The sequence below is a fragment of the Peromyscus eremicus genome, chromosome 4, assembly GCF_949786415.1.
Source record: "Peromyscus eremicus chromosome 4, PerEre_H2_v1, whole genome shotgun sequence".
Taxonomy (NCBI): Eukaryota; Metazoa; Chordata; class Mammalia; order Rodentia; family Cricetidae; genus Peromyscus; species Peromyscus eremicus.
In genome coordinates, this window is record NC_081419.1 from 48,652,979 (window position 1) to 48,673,847 (window position 20,869).

The following is a 20,869-nucleotide window of genomic DNA, read 5'->3' on the forward strand; positions in this document are numbered from 1 at the left end:
TGTGTTCTTGGCCCTATCCACAGGGAACTCTAGAATATCAAGGGAGCCAGAGGAAGCCAAGAAAACTTGGGTAAATATCTGTCTTCTTAGTTTTCAGCAACTGTAAACAGAAGGGGTCCTTTGTGATACCGGGGAAAAGGCACAACTTTCCAGAGAGCCTTCTGAAAATACTCCACCCAGATACTGCCACCGTTATTCACACTAGCAATTCCTTTTCACGGTAGCAAGTACACAAAACTTGAATCCGTTCCGTCCAGAAAGGTTGAAATTGTCACCTGAGACGAATGTTATTTCTCCTGATCATTCCAAGGCATTGGAATCATAATTAAAGACTGGCTGTGAGTTGTACGAAATCCTCCTTCCATAAGTAAGAGCACTTTCCCAAGTGCAGACGGGCGCTCCCGCCATATTTAATACTTCCTCAGACTTAACACTTGCAAGGAATGATGAGAAAGAAGTACCTAGCACATTTGTTTGTCACTCACAGTGGTGACCAGAAAGGGAGGCGATAATTGGCACGGTTCTGAACTGAGGGAGGTCAGAGGCGGAACTGTCTGGAGAGGGCACCAGGAGACAGACCACTTAACCACATAAAAATCAAGTTAAATGTGACCACAAGTTTTAGGTACTTACCGTGGCCCAGAAAGGTAAAAAGCTTTATTATCAGACTCAAGATACTACCCTAAATGTGGGGACATTCAGAGCTGGTCAGGGTGTAGCCCTGTTCCAGTCCCCCCCCCGCCCCCCCACCACACACACACAACTTTAGGTACACCAGAGATGATCGTGGTATCTGTTTGATTTTCCTGTTGAAAATCCTCTTTTCTCTGTTGCAGACAAATCAAAGTGCTGGATGGGGAAGACCAATATTACAAAAGTCTGTCCCCTGGGGCCTGTGTCCCTGAGGAAAGCAACTCAGCCCACCTTTTCTATTTTCCCTCATCCCCCAGAGGAGACTCTGTTGCTCAACACTGAGCTGTGCTTTCTAGCCCCAAATGTGTCTCAGGTAGAAGCAATCGTGGTAACTGATCATCTAATAAGAAAGCGCTGTCATGGGGTCAGCTTCTTTGGCCTGTGCTTGAACCTTGCTGAACAACTCACAGATCCCTGAAGACTCTCTTGCTCCCAAGCCCTTCACCTGCCCTGCAGCCTCTGGTCTCTTCATCCTGTGAGAACACCCCTGCTTCGTCAAGGCAGTCCTTCAGGCTCCCGACAGCTAGAAAAGCGTGGACAGTCCCACTGCAGGACAGTTGTGAAGTCTGATAACTTGTCTATTTTTCCCACCAAGTGGAATCCAGCAATCTCTTCCCTGCTCTTCTCGAACCCTGCCCACTCTGCTGGGGTTTCTGTATCTGCTTCCCCCAGAATCAGGGCTTCACTGCTGAGTGCACTGTTTCCAGGAAGAGTGGTCCAAGATTTCTGTTTAGATGCAAAAGTTAAAATCTTTCAGATTCTTTCTCCAGGGCAAAGGAATGCTTCTGTGGCACGTTGTTATGTTGAGAGAGTCTCTGCCTGTTTCTTCTAGCTTGCCTAGAGAAGCCCATCACTCCAGCAATGAAAAGCAGAACGCGGAGAGTGAGAATTTGGACCTGTGCAAGTTCAGGCCGCCTAATTTCATAGCTGCATTCCCTGGTCAGCTGTCTCCACGGGCTGTGACAGATGGCAGAGGACAGGGCTCATCTTGTCCATCTCTGTGTTTCTCAGACCTAGCTCAGGGCCTAGGAGAGTGGACACCCAGTGCATAAGAATGAATTATTCCTGGCGGCATGGCTGGCCGGGGAGTTACTTACACATGATAGATGAGTTACCACTTCTCTTATATATAAGCGAGCTCTGATGTTTTGCTCAAGGGTGAGCTGTTCGTAGTGTAATCATAATGGCATTATATGATGTCATACTCAATATAATTCAGTACAAGCTGCTTTCTTGAACACAAACTCTGTGTAAAACAATATGGAAAGCTGCTAATGTGTGTTGTAAAAGCAAAACCCCGTCTAAGATTCCTTCTCTAGAGCAGATGCTCTTAATATTTTCTTTCTCTAAAATATTTAGTTGATTTGAGAAAAAAAGTACTTTAAGAATATTAAAAAATGTTATTATCAGAGGTTTTTTCTTTAACGGAGGGCATTATAAATATTTTCTGAAGAGGAGCAGTTAAGTGAAGTTGGTGTGTTAACTTTCCCTGAGGAGACGCGGACAAACCTCTGTACAGCCCAGATGAGACAACAGTGGCAGACCCAAGGGAAGAATCCACTCAAGTCCAGCCTGCTGAGCAGTGGATGAACTGGGCTTCCTGGGGCTGGGAGGCCGAAACCCAAGTTAAGAGCAATTGGTTTTGTTGTTGTTGTTGTTATTATTGTTGTTGTTGTTGTTTTTCAAAACATGGTTTCTCTGTGTAGGCCTGGGCAGCCTGGAACTCGCTCTGTAGGCCAAGCTGGCCTCAAACTCAAGAGTCTGTCTCTGCCTTCCGAGTGCTGGGGTTAAAGGTGTGTGCCATCACGTCCAGGCAGGAGCGCTCGGTCTTCCAGAAGACCTGGTTCAGTTCCCAGCACCCACATGTTGGCCCACAAATATCTATAATTCCAGTTCCAGGGCACTGACATCCTCTTCTAAACAAGGCACACATGTGGTACATATACATACATGCAAGCAAAACACTCATACATACAAAATAAAATAAATAAATGCAAAAAGAAAATAATTGGGGTTACAGACAGGAGCATGGGTGAAGGGCTGTCTACAGAGGCATGGGCAGCTTATAGACAGTGATACCACCAAAGAATACCCCTCCATAGCAACAACTAACCCCTCAGAGAGAGGTAGAGCCCTGTACACAGCCTTGCACACCTTTTGCACTTCCACAAGGAAATGCTAGTGAGTGCTGTCTTGCCCTGAATCCACAATGGCAATGGCTGCATCGTGCCCAGAAGACAGAGTTCCACAACAGAGACATGTGAAGAGCGCAGAAATTATAATGGTATAAGAAATAGCTACAGACAGTTTTAGTAGCTTCATTGTGCTTTTTTAAAAAGCTACATCTCGGGGGTTTTCCAGATCTTCATTTAAAAGGTAATGTTTATATGGTGTGAGAATAGAGCAGACAAAACAAAACTCATTTAGTGGCTTAAGAAATAATGCTTAGGGTAATTCTGTGATAGAGTACTTGGCTAGCATGTGCAGGGTTTATTCCCTGAGAACAAGAAAAATGAAGAGATGAGCGAGGAGAGAGGGAGAGAGAAAGCCTAGAATACACAGATTTTCTTTGAGTGCCTTCGGAAATTTCTCTTTTTTATCACCGATTAATCTACTTTGATGTAACTGTTTTCCAAACTGTTGAATAAAAATGTTCCTAACGTCCTGTATGTCCACACCCAATGATTACATTGTCAGCCTGCCTTGTTTCTTTCTCACTAAAATGTGTCTACAAATAAAGATTTAAAAAAAGAATCACTAAATTGTAAGTCAGAGGTTCTGTAATAATTAGTGATACAGCTGCAACTCCAGACTTTGGTTTTGAAGCTGTGGTTGGTGTCAACTCTAGCATGGATAAGGCAGACTACAGACTTTTCTCTTGGGTTGTTCATAATGCCGTGAACTTGAGTGTGATTCTTCCACCAAATAGATGATAATATGTTATAACCTGGAACTTCATGTTCATCAAAATAATAACCACATGGTAAAAAAAAAAAGCATAATCAATAATCCAGAAAAGCTGTACCAGAGATCTCATACCTCCCCATAAGAAGCAATCATTTAAATACTATTTCTGATTCTAGCCAGGGATGCTGTCCCATGCCTATAACCTCAGCACCTTGAGAGGCTGAGACATGAGGATGTCAGGTCAAGGCAAGCTTGGGCTACTACCCAGACTGTCTCAAAAAAACCAACAATTATTTCTAGTACTTCTAATGATTTCTGCCATCCTCTAAGCACAGTCATGTCGCAGAAAGGCATGACGGTCAACAATAGGCTGAACATCCCACAGCAAAACATAAGCTACACCATACAGCCTAGGTGTGCAGCAGGCTAGACCATCTAGGTTTGTTTGTTTGGCTTCTTCAAGACAGGGTTTCTGTGTAGCCCTGGCTGTCCTGGAACTCACTTGTAGACCAGGCTGACCTCAGACTCAGAGATCCACCTGCCTCTGCCTCCTGAGTGCTGGGATTAAAGGCGTGCACCACCACCGCCTGGCAATACCATCTAGGTTTGTATAAATCCTCTCTATAATGTTCCCACAACAAAATCAATCTTTATTCATCATACAGATAACATTTATTCTCCCTCTTATGACTTATTTCTCCCCCTCTTCTCCTTCCTCTGCCTTCTCCAGTATTTACCATTTTATTTACCTTGACCTTGGCTACCTTTCAGACCTTACGGTGTATAATTAAGCATTTCCCTTTTGCGCTATCCACTTTCCGTGGCATCCATGTGACCATCTCTAGTGTGAAGGAAGGCAGCAGGCTGCAAGTTGGTGACAAGAGAAACAGAAATGGCTCTGGGCATAGAGCCCTTTGTGAAATCTGACTGCAGACCCTCGGCTCGGTTCCTACGCTGCAGCTGCTTTCTCTTCAGATCTACGTACATCCACTTTTCTAGCCTTCTTTAAGTGTGTGTGTGTGTGTGTGTGTGTGTGTGTGTGTGTGTGCAAAAATAGGAGACTCAATAAAGTATTACAGTGCAGCCACCATGTAAGCACTCCTGCAGTCTAGAACAGCATGTTCTCTGAACACTAGGATGGATGTTCCCTCCTCTCCCTAGGCCCTGCACTTCCCCAAAGACACACACACTCACGACTTTAAATGTGAAGACTTTCTTGACTGTGATTAGAGCTTTATACTTACAGTGTCCCAAGCACTGTAGTTAGGCTTTGCCTCCTATGGTTAATTTCGGAGACTTTGGTAGCTTTGTTTGTTTTCTGAGACTGTTTCTCTCTAAGCATCCCAGACTGGCCTCAAATATATGATCATCCTCAGCCAAAGCCTTCTGAGAGCTAAGAATACAGGTGTGTGCTGGACAGCTTTGGGGAGCTACATATAAATGGAATCACATGGTAAGAAATCCTTCAGATCTCACTTCCTTTGTCTAATTGTTCCATGGATGCTGCACGCCTATGTATTGTGGGATAGAAATAGAGTTTATGTGTTATCATGGGTGTGTGGTAGTCTAGTGTATGACAACTGACAACGGTATTCTTTTCCTGGGGAAATGTAGATGGTTTCCTATTGGGGGCTAGTTTGTAAATCGCTGCTGTGAGCGTTGCTACATCTGTCTATCGGTGTCTACTTTCATGCCTTCCTGTCGGCCATGATCCTAGTAGAACTAGTAGAACTGAAATACAGTAAGGCATGTGTATCTTCACCTGGACACACACTGCCGAAGTATTCTCTTGAGCAGCTGGACCGATCTGTGAGCCCACTAGTGATTCAAGAGTGGTCCCAATTTTCTGCTTCATGCCAACTCTTACTGTCATCAGACGCTTTTGTCAAGGTATTCTGATAAGTCTCTATTAGAATCTCACTGTGATTATAGCTTTATTATATATTATATATCCTTTATTAATAGTGACCTGGAACAATTTCATATGTTTTATGGCCATTTTAGATAAATTCCTTTGTGATTTTATTGGATTTATTTAATTGAATTAACATCTTTTAATTTAAAGGAACACACACATGTACAGTTGGTTATGCGTTGCAAATACTTTCTCTTCTAGATGGCTAACCCTTTCAGTCTCTTCAGATGCCCTTGATGGGGAAAAAGTAAATGTGTAATGTTAACAGTCCAGTTTCTCAATCTTTCCATCTTGGTTAGAAACATCGCAAAGACGCCTGCCTTCAGAACCTCCCGGAAGTGCTGCTCTTGGCCTCTCTCACTCAGATTTCCCACTCCACCAGAACATTTATGCCTTTGACATGTACAGTGGCTCTCTTGGCCCTATTTGATGAGAAGGACTTTCCCCAGTGCTCAAAAACGTCAACATTTACATAAACCTTAAGTCTGTTTCTCGATTCTAAACTCTACCCATCGTTCTAATGTTCGTCTTCACCTTAAATAATATATCTTCCTTTATGACACACTCTAGTATACCAAAGAGCAAATTCTCTGGAGTTTTTCCCTCAAAGACTACTTCATTAGCACAGGCCTTTTGTATTTTGTACAATCAAGTAGTCAATTCTGGGGAGAAAAACAAATGAGATGTCTTTGGAACTGTCTAGAAACTTCAAAAATGTAGGGAATTGACATCTTTACTATAGGGATCTTTTTGGTTTGGTTTTGTTGTTGTTGTTGTTTTTCCTGTTGTTTATTTCTGGTTTTAGTTTTTTTGAGACAAGGTATCTCTACATAGCCCAGGCTGTCCTGGAACTTACTCTGTAGACCAGGTTGGCCTTTCACTCAGCGATCCACCTGCCTCTGCCTCCTGAGTACTGGGATTAAAAGTGTGTGCCACTATGCCTGGCCCACTACAGGGATTTTTTTTCAATCCTCAAATGTGGTTGTAACCTTTTGTATTATCTAAATAGTTCTTCTCTCAGTATTGATTTAAAACCTTATATGAAAAAATCTTTTAGCAATTTCATTAGTTTCATTTCTGTTTGCCACATGAAGTTTGCTGTTATTTAAAATGTTATTTTAAATCTTCATTTATAGTCCGTGTGTGTGTTACCTTCGTGTATTTGTACTAAATGAATATATGAGGTCCACTGAGGCCAGAGGCAGTACCGTATTCCTGAGAACTGGAGTTCCAGATGGTTGTGAACTACTGTAGGGGGCCTGGGAACTCAGCTAGGTCCTGTACAAAGGCCAGAAGTGCTCTTGACCACTGAGTCATTTCTCAAGCCCTCTAAAATGTTTTGGGTTTAAAAAAAAAAAAAGTTTTCAGCCAGGCGGTGGTGGCGCACGCCTTTAATCCCAGCACTCGGGAGGCAGAGCCAGGCTGATCTCTGTGAGTTCGAGGCCAGCCTGGGCTACCAAGTGAGTTCCAGGAAAAGGCGCAAAGCTACACAGAGAAACCCTGTCTCGAAAAACCAAAAAACCAAAAAAAAAAAAAAAAAAGTTTTCTATTTGTTGCTAGTTTTTAAGGAAATATGACTGACTTTTTTTTGAGGTCCCAACAACTTTGCTAAATGTACCCACCAACTTCAATAACGTCTGTAGATACTGCTGGGTTTTCTACATACACAACTGTATCATCTATAATTAGCCATTTTCATTCTACTCTGATTGTCTTGACTCACCACCTGTACCGTTCGGCTGTTGATTTATAGCCTACCTCCAAATAACCACACATTTCTCACAAGTCTCCTGGGTGTCTGAGTGTCGCCATTGATTTTAGCTAGCTAGTCACGTGTGTGCCTGCAATTAGCTGCAGATCAGCTAAGCCGCTTGACCGATCTGGGCTGAGTTCTTCTCACACTGAATACCACAGAGATAGCTAGGTCAACTACACATGGCTCTGACTTGCTGTTTTCTCCATAGGCTGTGGCAGAATGTAAGAGATCCAGAGAAGGAAGGAAGGGCAAGGAGAGGCAGAAAGGGGGGGTCTCGGAGCTGGTACACTGTCAATTCCACCACGTTCCTGTAAACAAAGCAAATCACAAGTCCAGCCCAGATTAAAGTGATGAGTGATTAAATTCATCTCTTACTGGGTGGCGGTGGTGGTGCACGCCTTTAATCCCAGCACTCAAGAGGCAGAGCCAGGCGGATCTCTGTGAGTTCGAGGCCAGCCTGGTCTACAGAGCCAGATCCAGGACAGGCACCAAAACTATACAGAAAAACCCTGTCTCAAATAACAAATGAACAAAAAAAATTTTTCATCTCTTAATTAGAGGAAATGCAAAGTCAATGGTATTGGGCAGGTGGGCAGGGCAGAGATACTGGCAGAGGCAGTGAATCTAAGCCCCTTTTTGAAATCAAACTGTGATATTGAATGAGTGAGATTTCCAGTAGCACTGATTAGGGAGGTTCATAGATGATACTCTTATCTCTGTCCTAACTGCAAAGAGAAATCTTCAGCATTTGTCCATTGATTATGGTATTTGTTGTTTGTTTCCAATCTTAAAAAGTTTTTTTTCTTATAAGTCATTGAGTTTTATGAAGTACCTATCCATTGCATATTTGAATAAACCTGTGATTTTTCTCATTTATTTTGTTAATGTAGTTACACTCACTTTCTTTCTTAAAAAAAAAAAAAATTCATTAGCAGAAACTGAGCCCAGAACCTCCTGTGTTCTAGGCAAGTGCTCTATCACTGGCCTATTCAAGTCACATTACTTTTCTCAAGTTAAACCATCTTGTGCTTTTACATTAAAGAACTTTCTTATATCATAGTATCATTTTACATTATGTTGGAGTTACTTTTTAAAATAATATCTATGCTCATGATAAAACTAACATACAAATTTCTTTATCTTATAATATCCCAATTTGTCTTTCTTTGGACAGGGACCTTTCCAAAGGTCCATAACCTCACAAACAGGGCGAACGACTGCAGCCTACAGGAGGCATTTCTTCTTCAAACTGAGGCAGTTCCCTGGATCAGTGTGATGTGACCCTTATCTCTTCCTACTGGGGTTGGGTTGAAGATATCAGTGGCTCTTGTGTGTTTCCTGGTCTTATATATTTGGAATACCTTTCCCAGTCCTTTCATACTAAGGTGGTGTGTGTCTGTGGTGGTGTGGCATGTTTCTTGGGGCAGCATAAAAGCAAGCAGGGTTCTGTTTTCTGATCTAAATTGGTAGTATATGTGTATTTTGATTGAGAAGGTCAATCTGTTGAGATCCAGAGTTATTTTTAGAAGGTATATAATAATTCCAGTCATTTTGTTGATTTTGTAGTGTTTGGTGTTTTTTAGTCTTCATTTGCTTAACAAATATCTGATCTTTTTGTTGTTGTTTTTTTGTAGATGTGTTTATAATTCTCTTTCTTTTGAGGTACCACCTCCAGTATCCACTATAGATGGCTTGGTAACATAAATTGTTTTAGGCGGCTATTACTGTGGAAATTTTCTCTTCCTGCGGTATCACAGATAGTTTTGCTGGGTATAGTAGTCTGGGTTAGCATCTGTGGTCTTCAGGACTGGAAGTACATTGCTCTAAGCTCTTCTGGCTTTTACAGTTTCCATTGAGAAATTAGCTATTATTCTGGTGGGCCTGCACTGTGCCTTCCCTCTTTCAGTTTTCAATATCCTTTTCTTGTTTTGGATATTTAATATTTTACCTATTATATGATGTGGAGTATTTTTTCTCTGGTCCTGTCTATTTAATGTTCCATTTACATCTTGTACCTGGATGGTCATTTCTTTCCCTAGACAGGGAGGGTTTTTTTTTCCTTTGACTTTATTGAAAATGCTATCCATGCCTTTGGTTATGGTTATGGTTATGCCATGGATGGTTCTTCTCTTTTGTGCTCATAATTCATGATTTTGGCCTTTTCCTGGTGTTCTACAGATCTAGTATGTTCCACATATATATATATATTTTAATTTATCATTGACTTTAACTGAATGACCCAATTCCTCTACTTTATCCTCACACCCTGATATTCAGTCCTCCATGTGATTCGTTGTATTGATGAGGCTTTCCACTGAGGTTTTATTTGGTTTATTGAATTTTTCATTGCCAATATCTTTTCAGTTTGTTCTTCAACTTTTTTTATTTCTTTGTTGAATTCTATTTTCATATTCTGATTTGATTTTCTTACTGTGTTCAGCTGTTTGTGTTTTCTTGGAATTCATCCAGGAGATTGTTCATTTCCTCTGTGAATTCCTTCACGTGTTTGTGTCCTTTTTGGAATCTTTGAACATATTTATAATTGCTCTTTCAAATTCTTTGCTTAGAATATCATCGAAGTCCCTGTCATTGGAAGCCATTACTAAGGGGTTGCTAATTTTCGGAGGAGACATTTCACCTTGGCCTTTTCCATTCCTGGAACATTTACACTGGAATTTGCCATCTGGGCTTAGACTATTGGGAAATTCTTGCACTCCCGAGCTACGCTTGTTCGGCACTTTGCATTTCTTCTGCTTCCTGGGTCTTGGCTAGACTCTGTTACTAAAGGTTCAGTTATGAAGAGACTTGGTGTTGATTCATGGATGGTGTTGCTGAAGGTGATCATGACTCTGTGGAGGGAAGGGGCGCAGCATGACCTCTGACCTTGCAAACCAGAACCAGTACAGTGGGGGAGTGGGGGATGCCAGGAGAAGTGGTTTCACGTGTTCTCTGATAATTAGAGCCATGGTTTGTAAGGTGTGGTGGAGGTTCCATAAGCTGGATACATAAGGAACATTGTCTGTATATGCCAGGGGTGGGTAGCTCACATCGTCTCACTTCGCTGGTCAGAGAAAGCATGCCCAGTGGCAGAGGTGTGTGTTGGGGGTTGTCCTATGGGTTCACTGGCTGAGGTGCCCTGAGGGGAGCTGTGGTTCTGCTGGGAGTTCCAGAGAGTTCTGCTTGCCTGGCTGGCTGAGTGGACAGATTGATGAAGTGTGTCCTGGAGGCAAGAAGCCAGGGACCTCGGGTCTGTGTCTAGCTCTGGTGCTCAGGGGTTGGTGGGAGTATGTGCAAGAGGTGAGAATGAGAACCTCTCACCTTTCCCCACCAGTGCTAACTAGGGGAAGGAGGACTATGTCCCTAGTTACCTTTCCCCACCAGTGCTAACTAGGGGAAGGAGGACTATGTCCCTAGTTACCTTTCCCTACCAGTGCTAACTGGGGGCAGGAGGACTATGCCCTGGAAGCAGAAGGTCTGGGGACCCTTTGCTGGTCCATGACGTTTAGGAATGCTGTTGTTCAGCTCTTCCAAGAGTTTACAGCACTAAAAAGAATGAGACCAGCACAGCTACCAACAGTAGGAAATGGAACACAAGGTCAGAAGAGGGCACAGGAGGAAGCATGTCATGAAGGAAATGACATTTAACCCAATCTTGAAGGGTCAACAGAGAAGAAATGGGCAACTGCCATCCCATCGTGTGGGTCACAGGGCTGCCATGGAGCCTTTAGTGTGGGTTAGAGAAAGTACCCCCTCCACTGCACGCACATCCCAGACACCCCTATGCAACCAGAACAGCCCCAAATGTCCAGGCAGAATCCAAACAAGTGAGGCAGCAGGAAAATTCAGCCTTGATGTAGATGGGCAGAAACATAGAATAAATAAATAAAAGGTAAAAGCAAAGAAGCAATATGGAGGACCCCACAGGCTGCGCCAAGGAGTTGGACCTAACTAAGAAATAAGAAATCACTAGGGATTTTGTTCAGGAGAAGTAAACAGAGCTGAACACGAACAGAGCTGGCATTTGGGAAGAACTTATTGACAGTGATATACAGGGGAGAAGTAGAGAGAGACAAGATCCCCTGGGGATTCACTAGGTAGGATACCAGAACTTCAGGAGAAGAAGCAAAGCTGGAATAATAGGTGAGTGGAAGAGAGTGTGAAGCCCTCTCATCCTAGGAAACTGGGGGTAGGGGCCGGGGAAGGATGGATTGAAAATGGCCTCGTACTGGGGGCTGGAGACATGGCTCAGCAGCTAAAAGCACTGACTGCTCTTCCAGAGGACCTGGGTTCAATTCCCAGTAGCCACATCTGCTCACACCTGTCTGTAACTCTAGTTCCAGAGGTTCTGACACCTTCACACAGACACACGCAGGTACACCAATGCACATAAAATAAACCGTCTAAAAAATGGCCTCATGCAAAAATGAGTTGGGATCTTCTTCTGCAGCATATTAACTGGGTGCCTGGGCTGATCATTTCAGGTTCCTCTGGCAACAGACTTTTGCCCCCAAAAATTTGGGGATAAAAGGAAGAAAAAAAAATCCAAGGTAGTTTCACGACTGCCCAAATTTTTAGGATGGAAACAATCAGAGACTAAAAAGGAAACTTCAGGATTGAGATTTAGACTTGAAATGGGAGGGATGACACTTTTCTATGTTCATGACAGAAATCATTCCAAAGTGAAAAGTCAGTCTGGTACCCAGGTGTCAGGTGCTTGTTAATCATTAGTCTCTGAATGGTGGTTTGCTGAGGGCAATGTATGTATGTTAATGTTGATATGTGGGGTTTTATAAGGAGTTTATTGCCCTGGTGACAGTTGATATGACCTCCAACAAAAAGAGGCTGTCATAGCATCTATATCATTTTGTAGACATTTCAAAGTTCAGAGGCCATCACTAAAGTAAGTGTTTAGGGATTCCAGTTTTTTAATGCACAGAGTACAATTGATTTTACCCTAAGTCAGATTTGTGGGAAATGAAGATTTTTTTTTTTAAAGAGATGCTGAATATATTTTCTCCTGTGTTCTTTCATGTTTGTATAATGACTTGCTTACAGCACCAAGTCCAATCACAATCAGTGGAACAAGGCCCTGGATTCATTGAAGACATCTCAATAATGTCGACACCTGATTATTGATCAAGCTAATTGGTTGGTAACTGGATAGATAACCACTTCACACTGTGCTGATGTTTGAAACCCTGTTTGGCTATTTTTTACATTAGAGGTTTACATGAGAGTGTCTCCCAGATAGCTGAACACTTGCTCCCCAACTGGTGATGTTGTTTGGGGAAATAAGGCTTTTCTAGAAGCCAGATTTTTAAGAGTTTAAAGACTTGTACCACTTCTGATTCACTGTCTCTGCCTCATGCTTCCTGCCCTGATGATTTCTTCTCTAAGTTACTTCTGGTCATGGTGTTTTCTCCCAGCAATAGAAAAGTAACTAATACTTTACTGGAGGGCCCAGCTAACTCCAGTTTTAATACACTTATCAGAAGTATAGCCAGCTTTATGAATTTCATATAATCTGTTCGAATTAGAGACAAGCTGTGACTACAGAGTGACTGAGATGAACCTCTTTGGCTAGCTGCTGGTCAAGTGAACCTCTGGAATTTACTATGCACCACACCAGCCCCTTGGGCAATAGGTGCAAAGAATGTCACTATTTTTCACACATGCTTCACTCAGACTTGAAGATCTGTAAATTCACCCCTGAGGATTTGCAGCAGGTGGTATTTATGCAAGGGCATCCTTGGAGTCTGGGATTTTTTCTCACCTACCTCCAATGCTCTGACACCTGAGCTCTGGGTGAGCCAAGGGCCAGGGGATTCTGGGTACCAAGAGGCACTTGGAGAAACACCAGCATAATAGTCACCAGTCTGGCCTCTTATGAGCTGGGTTTAGAGTCCAAGACCCTCTTTTCATCTGTCAGCTCTCTCTGAAGAAGGGAGATTCTGCCCAGGATCCCCCTCCTCTGACACATGTGCACACGCATACACCACCCCCACTCCGTCTTCTGCAGGTGAGAGGGACAGGTGTGTCTCTGTGCCCTGGCCTCTTTCTTGTTTTTTTATGACTTTCACACCTACCCTGAGGTGAAAAAACATGCTAATGTCCAGCTATAAATGAGACAGAGAAGATGTGAACACTAAGACTAAAGGAGCGTTATTAGGGACAGTTTGATCCTGGAGCCAAACCATCCAGAGAAATCAGTCAGTGTCAGTACCATCTTTATAGGAAGTGGTTTTTCCCAAGATGATAGGTTTGTATTTGTTAGGAGAAGCGGTCAGCTTGCCTGGCATGACTTATTTGAACAAGAAGATAAAAAAGGGAACAGATATACAAAATAATATAAGGGGAACAAACACGTAAGACAGAGCACTCATACACACAAATACATAAATCTTTAAAAATAAATAAAATAGAGTCGCTTTAACTTGTTAACAAATTACTATGATCTTCCTCCGCAAACAAGAACGTGGGGAGAGGTATCATAACATCATGGAACATGTCTGAGTTTGTCTCTTCTCTCTCCTGGCTCCTCTCAGAGCCCATCTGAAGACTGAAGCTATCATGGTGACTGATAAGCTAAGGTATTCCTAGGGTTAAAAGGCTGGGGACAAGGTCTTATCTATAAGAAGAGGTCTCCCTGACCGTCACATTGTAAGCCCCGGTGACCCAGCTACGCCATGGCAAGTTGTGTGTTCAGTCCATGTCTTTGGGGGAAGCTAGCCCTTCAGCAGCAGAACATTCTGTGTGAGATCTGTCCATGTCTCTAAAATGCTGTAGAACTGCCATGAGTAGACCCTAGTAACTGACACTGTTCTTTGGCGATTCATTACTATGGTGAAGGCACATGGGAGCTACTGAGTGGTGGGGACTTCAAAACTACCAGAATGAGAAGTACCCCTGTCTTCACAGGTAGTGCCCTCTCTTTCCCATCCTCACTGTCTGGCTTTTTCCAAATACTACCCAAATGCTCCCTAAGTCCCAGGAGGCTAGAGGATCCAGGCTGACGCTGACAGCCTCGTCGTTAGTGTTTGTAGACAAAGGAGAAAAAGTCTTTAACAAATAGGACAATCCTTGTTAAATCAGAATTCTCTAATTAGACAGTATTACAGGTTCTCGATGGTTTTTTTAAAAAAATTCCCTCTTAACTGTCATGATCTTATGCCGTGTTGAGGAGTAGCTTAGTGCCACAATGCTTATCTGGGTTTAATCCTCAACACTGAAAAACAATACAAACACACAAGCACACATGCATACATACATATACACATACATACATACATACATACATATATCTACACAAGCACACAAGCACACATGCATACATACATATATACATACATACATACATACATATATCTGCACAAGCACACAAGCATATATACATACATACACACATATACACAGGGATAGATATATGTATGTATAATGAATATGAAGAGTAATTAACTTTCTTAGCTTCTCCAAATTAAGAGTTTAAAGTACTGCCCTTAGCCTCTGAGTCTAGCAACATTTTCATATAGGAGAAGGAAGGTGTTAATTTGTTTATAATGTAATTGTGTAGTAACCATGATGTTTTCTTTTGTGACTTCATTTTTCAGTCGTATCCATTTTACATCAGATGATAATATATTGAATGCAGTATTCTTTTCGTTTTAAAATCATGTCATTGGGGCTTTACATAACGTCAGAGAAACTGTCCCCGGAGTCAGTCCCTGCTCCCCGTGTGTCCCTCTCAAATATCGCTACATTACCATCATTGCACAGAACAACTTAAACCAGTCAAATGTTCTCACATGTTTCCACTCAAGCTTCTCGGCCAGCAAAAATCTGGGAGACATTTTTAAATGGGTGTCTGTCTCTAATTCCTAACAGCGAATTGCTTCCTTTGGGAACTTGCCATGATACTATACAAAAGGAGGAAAACCATTGTGAAAATCACCAGGAATGGGAACGAACAAGCGAGGTTGAAATGACAGCTAGCTTGTCAACCACCTGCCAGATGGGAAAACATTGACCATTCACCAGACTGATGAGGATTTGAACGGCCCAGTATTTTTTTTTTTAACAGAGACATAAGTTATACATAGAAGATAAATTGCCTGAGTGTCTGATTCACAAAATCTCCAGCACCATCTAATGCTATTTTTAAAAATGGATGAATACATACATCTCTATTTCTGCTTTCTCGTCTGAGCTACAGAAAGCTACTACAACATTATGATCCAGGCCTCATTACCTTGTTAATTAGCTAGCATTTGTAAAGTGCTTTGAAGATGAAAAGCATCCTATAAATGCTAAGAATTATTAAATAATATGAGGGGAAAATCATGAAATAGATACATTGTTAACATTAATTTGTATTTTATCTTTGCTTATCACCGGTTCCCTCACAGCTGACATTTGGGGCTGAACTATAGATAAACGCTAGGGGAGGGCCTTGTCTCTTTCAGCTGTGACTTAGGATTGCAACAGGCTCCTAAGGCATGCTTTCCCCCAAACGAGTTTTCACATGGAAACAAGTTATCCAGAGAGAGCACCAGTTAAACTGCTGGAGTGTTAACTAGTTAAACAAGTCACCTCTTGCCAATAGTTAAAGAAGAGATGTGTTAACTCAGCAGTGAATAAGCACCTCTGAAGACCAGTATGGTGTGGTTCTAGCCAGTAATGCCACCAGTTGGGAGGCAGAGACAAGAGCATCTTCTTCGAGTTCAAGGCTAGCCTGGAATACATACTGAGTTCTAGGCCAGCAGGAGCTGCATGGTGAAACCCTGCCTCGAGAAATAAAATAATAAATAACACAAAATTCCTGCTTTGTTCAAGACAGTGAAAAAGACCCCAGCCAGAGCATTTTGGATGTGAAACAGATGAATCTCCTTTGCCCCTGCTCCCGAGTCCTCTGTCCCGTGGCTGCGTCTCTCTGGACAGTACGTTGCGGAGTGTTGACTGGTCTCTACGTTTTCCTGTCATCAGAACAAGTTAAACCACGTCTTCTGAAGCTGCAGCCTCACCCCTGTCATCTCTTCCTCTCTCCCAGTGCGAAGTGGGCAGGAGGCAAACCAGCGTGCAGAAGCCCTTTGGCAGCCTGCCAGGGGCTGACACTCGGGAGAAAAGGCTAGAGGGAAAAATTCTTAAAATACGTGCATCGTGAAGCCTTTCAATAAAGCAGGAAGTAGCAGAGGAAGAACGTTCCAAGTATTCGCCAAGTGTCTAATTGCCTGAAAGAGAGTTAACCTCTACAGATCACAGCAGCCTCTTCATTGTGAAGCCAGCTTCGGTGATACTAAAGTTAATCCGGAATCCTGTTACAGGAAACTCATCCTTATTAAAGTAACATTAAGTACTCCCTTTTTATTGATCTTCCCCTTCAGCTTAATGATAGAAACTTACTGATGTTTTAATAATAACCTCCCAAGCTTTATCTCATTTTACTGTGCCTCGCTACTAAAAGAGGTAGTGGACCCTAACTTAGCATAAACATTTTGCAGATGTCTTTAAAGGCCGGGGGAGGTGGGAAGGGGGGAAAAAAAAGGAGACTCAATTGAGCTGCGTGTTAACAAAGATGGCTGAAAAACTAAAAGATAAAAGGGAGGCTCCTGTGTGAACATCAAAGAATTGTTAATGACAAGAAATACCATTAGGGTTAGCATTGCTTTTGTTTCAACCCTTTCACACCTGCAGTGTGTGGTGAGCTCAGCCTTTGTTCCGAAGTCGGAATTACCTCCATTAGCATTTATAGGACAGAAAAAAAAATATGGCTGCACAAACAACAGAAACCTACTTCTGGCTCTCCCCTTTGGCTTGAAAAGTCAGAAATTAGTTAGATATCTGCAGATTTCCCTCCGGTCTCGGGGTGTGAGTATGGCGAAGAGGTGTAAGGTAATAGGTTGCAAATGAGTCTGCTGGAAACGTGAGAATCGCTTTGTAACTCAAAAAGAGAGGAGTAACAGGAGCTGCTGGGAGAAGCGCCCAGAAGCAGCCCAGACGTGAGCAATGGCAAAATCAGAGCGTGAAATTCAGATTAGCCCTCCCCGGGCTGTGAGAGGAAGGGGGCATCGAAAGACTTGGCATGGCAAAAGGTGTAACCTGTTTTATTTGGCCCCTGAAAAATTTTAACAGATGGTGGGACCAGCTGCCTTCTTCAGCCATTTAATAAACTCCTCGGTGGTAACAGTTTGAAAAGTGAGGGATTTTTTGTTTTAGGCCAGAGGAGAAAATAAAGAAATCTGTCCCGAATTGTCTTTGCCAAGCGGTAAAGCCTGGAAACGCAAAAAGTTTAAGGAGGCACAAACGTAGCCGTCCAAATCATCGTCTTGTTGTGTTTCAAGGGAACAGCAACAAAACCAAGTTCTCCTAACTGCGGAAAAAATGAATTTTGTCTCATTCTTTTTATCCGAGATGTACATCTGTCTTTCAGAAAGAGATGCCTGCTCATTTGATATCCGTTGACAAGTGTACAGCACTTTGGGGCACTTTGTAGAAGTCAACAGTCGCAGAAGGTAAACATTTTGTTCTGACCAATGAAAGGGTGAATTCCTCCCGATCGCATTAACAGTCAAAATGACTTAGACTCCTCCAGTTCAAGTCAGAAGAGGTTTAGCTTGGGAGCCTTAAATATTTTCTAAAATTGACATCTTTTCCTCCCACAAATAAAAAAGAAAAGAAAAAATGGCAATTTTTAACAGCGAGAGTTACAAAGATTCTCTCCAATGGCTCCAAACTCCACTCCCTTTTTTTTTTTTTTAAACAAACCTTTGTTTTATCTGAGCAACTCGAAACATTACAAGGGACTTCCACTTTCAAGCATGACAGATGCATTGCAAGTTCATCCGGGTGACACTTCCCCCCAAAGCCTGCCTTTTCCATGTAAAATTTGTTTTACAGTCTCTGGTCTGAAACAGCTGGTTACACAAAACCCCCACTAAGAACGATCCTCACAAGCCAAAAGTGTCTAGTAAGGCTGGATGTGGCAGTGCTCAGACTTTCACACAAGCACTCGGGAGACAGAAGCAGGCGGATCTCTGTGAGTTGGAGGCCAGTGTGGTCTACACAGCAAGTTCCAGGCTAGCCAAGGCTATACAGTGAGACTCTTTCTCAAAATCAAAAACAAATGAACAACAACAAAAAGCCTAGTGAGTGAAAAGAAAGAAAAAAAGGAAGAAGGAAGAAAGAGAAAGAGAGAGAGAGAGAGAGAGAGAGAGAGAGAGAGAGAGAGAGAGAGAGAAAGGAGGCCATGACTGTTCCTGCATATGGAGAAGGTTTATTGTAGATAAAAGGGAGAGCATAGCCAGAGGCAGGGACATCTGGGAGAGTCCAGGGTGAACATGACCCTGAGCTGGACCATGTAAGGAGACGGGGAGAGGAGTGGATAGAGCCAGGAGCCAAGAGGCAAAGAGGCCAGAAGGTAAAATGGCTGGGTTAAATAGGAATCAGAGAAGCTGGGGGAAGGGAAAGCCCAGCCCAGTCCCTGGGCTGGAGAAGTTTAGGGTAGGGGATAGGATATGTCAGCCAGTTGGACCTTGTAACAGGTAGGGACTGAGGGATGCTGGGAGAACTTGGCAGCCAGGTCTGCTTTGATTTGTTAATAAGCATCTCAGCCATTTGTCTCGGGTTTGAGACCTAACACCTAGTACCTAGTAAACATTCTGCCCAGCTTGCTTGCCTGCATTCTTTCTGGACCATTAGTAATGTTGGAGTCTTAAGTTGCAAAGTGGGGGGGTGGAGACAATGAAAGATATAATGATTAATATCCATTGCCTTACACAATACAAAGTACTATACTAAGTTTGGGGAATGGATAGTTTCAAATAGGAAAAGTAAAGAAATGGAGCTTCAAGAGATGCATCAAACCTATCAGCAAACGAGATTTATCCAGACTCTACCTCCAAAATGTCCAAACTTTTATGTCTATGTGAGGCTCTTGCAGGTACAAAAAAAAACAAACCATAATTCTGGCCAATCTTCCAAAATATATAAATGTACTTTATCCTAAAAACAAGAGGGAAAAATGAAATGATTCATATAAAACCCAACTGAACACACACAGACACACACACATCTATATATGTGTATATATATATATATATGTATGTACAGTATATATACATATATATTCCTGAAACACCCTCATAAATAAATGTCATATTTAATACATTTCTTTCTTTTTACAAAAAAAAACACCTAATAGAGAACTGTAACTTTCTTAGCAAAAATAAATGCTAAAGTAAGTAAGTAAATAAATAAATAAATAAATAAATAATAAGTACATATATATGTATATATACACTCTGCCACTGCTCCAATATCATTAGGTAAACAGGTAATCTAGGATAAGTAAACAACATGGTTTAGGACTAGCTCCCACCTTTAACCCTTTAATGTCTTCAGGTTAACTTACTTAGGCTTTCTGACAGTGAGGTGCAGCCACAGCCTTAGACTCCTACACGTTTTTGCCCTGTGTGTGGCCACTTCGCCTTCAGAGCTGCCACATGGACCCCCAGCAGTGACTATGACCCAAGCAGTGACCAGCAGAGTAGCCCATAGAGAAAGACATAAAAAAGCAGCTACCTCTAGGATTCATCTAGACACACAAGTCACAGTCTAACAAGAGACCAAGTTCAAACTCTATCTTGATGCATTCTCATAAAAAAATGTCATACTTAAAACATCATTTCTTTTCACAAAAAAAAATCCTGAGAGAGAATTGCAACCTTTCTAGCAAAAAATAAAAGCAATATTTTACCCTAGAACAAAGAATTACAGATCAATGAAGCACATTAAAAATGATAAATTAGCCAAGCTGTAGTGACACACACCTTTAATCTCAGCACTCTGGAGGAAGAGGCAGGCAGATCTCTGTGAGTTCGAGACCAGCCTGGTCTGCAGAGTGAGTTCCAGGACAGCCAGGGCTACACGAAAAAACCCTGTCTCAAAACAAAACAAAAAGAGGTGATAAATTAATGTAAATCTAAATAACTTAATACTTTAGGATTGTCAGAAAATATTAATTTCTCAATTCTCCAGATATCCAAGAAACTGAAATAAAAGAAAGAGTGCAAGAACTCTTTAGGTTAGGTACTTCCTGAGAAGATCAATTCTTTTCTTAAACTATATGATCAGTAAACAGTTAAATTCTTAGCATTCAAATAAATGTTTTAACAGATTAGCTAACAACTGGCTATACGTAAGAAAATCCACCTCCGGTTTCATTGTGGTAATGAACATAACTACAAACACTCAAAGAGGGCTGCATATTTCACAAGATAACTTAATTCAGGTCACCCCAAAGATATCACTGAACATGTGCTGTGTGCCAGACAAAGAATATCAACGGTAACGAGACAAGGCTAAAGAGGAAAATGGAGGGAAAAAAAAAGAGAGAAGTTGTTTATGTTGAATGTTAAAATATAAGGTTACCAAAAAAAAAGAAAAAGAATAAAAAAAGAAACAGAACAAGAAAGTTAAAATAGAAACACAATATTTTTTGATGACACAGATGAAATTTCAAATTGGTCAAGTGACTCAGTGAAGGACATTGGAAAAATTTACTAAATTTCAGGAGTGGACACAAAGTCCTCCAAAGCAGCCATGTT

At 41.9% G+C, this 20,869-nt stretch overlaps 1 protein-coding gene across 1 annotated transcript in view; it reads left to right on the top strand.

Moving 5' to 3' along the window:
- Positions 1-1,959, top strand: part of Myo3b (myosin IIIB) — a 293,027-nt gene extending 291,068 nt beyond the window's left edge. The window contains exons 35-36 of the mRNA XM_059260661.1: positions 24-70; positions 837-1,959. Of these exons, the coding sequence (XP_059116644.1) occupies positions 24-70; positions 837-975 (186 nt within the window). The 3' untranslated portion in view covers positions 976-1,959. The remainder of the gene's footprint in view (positions 1-23; positions 71-836) is intronic.
- Positions 1,960-20,869: the final 18,910 nt, after the last annotated feature.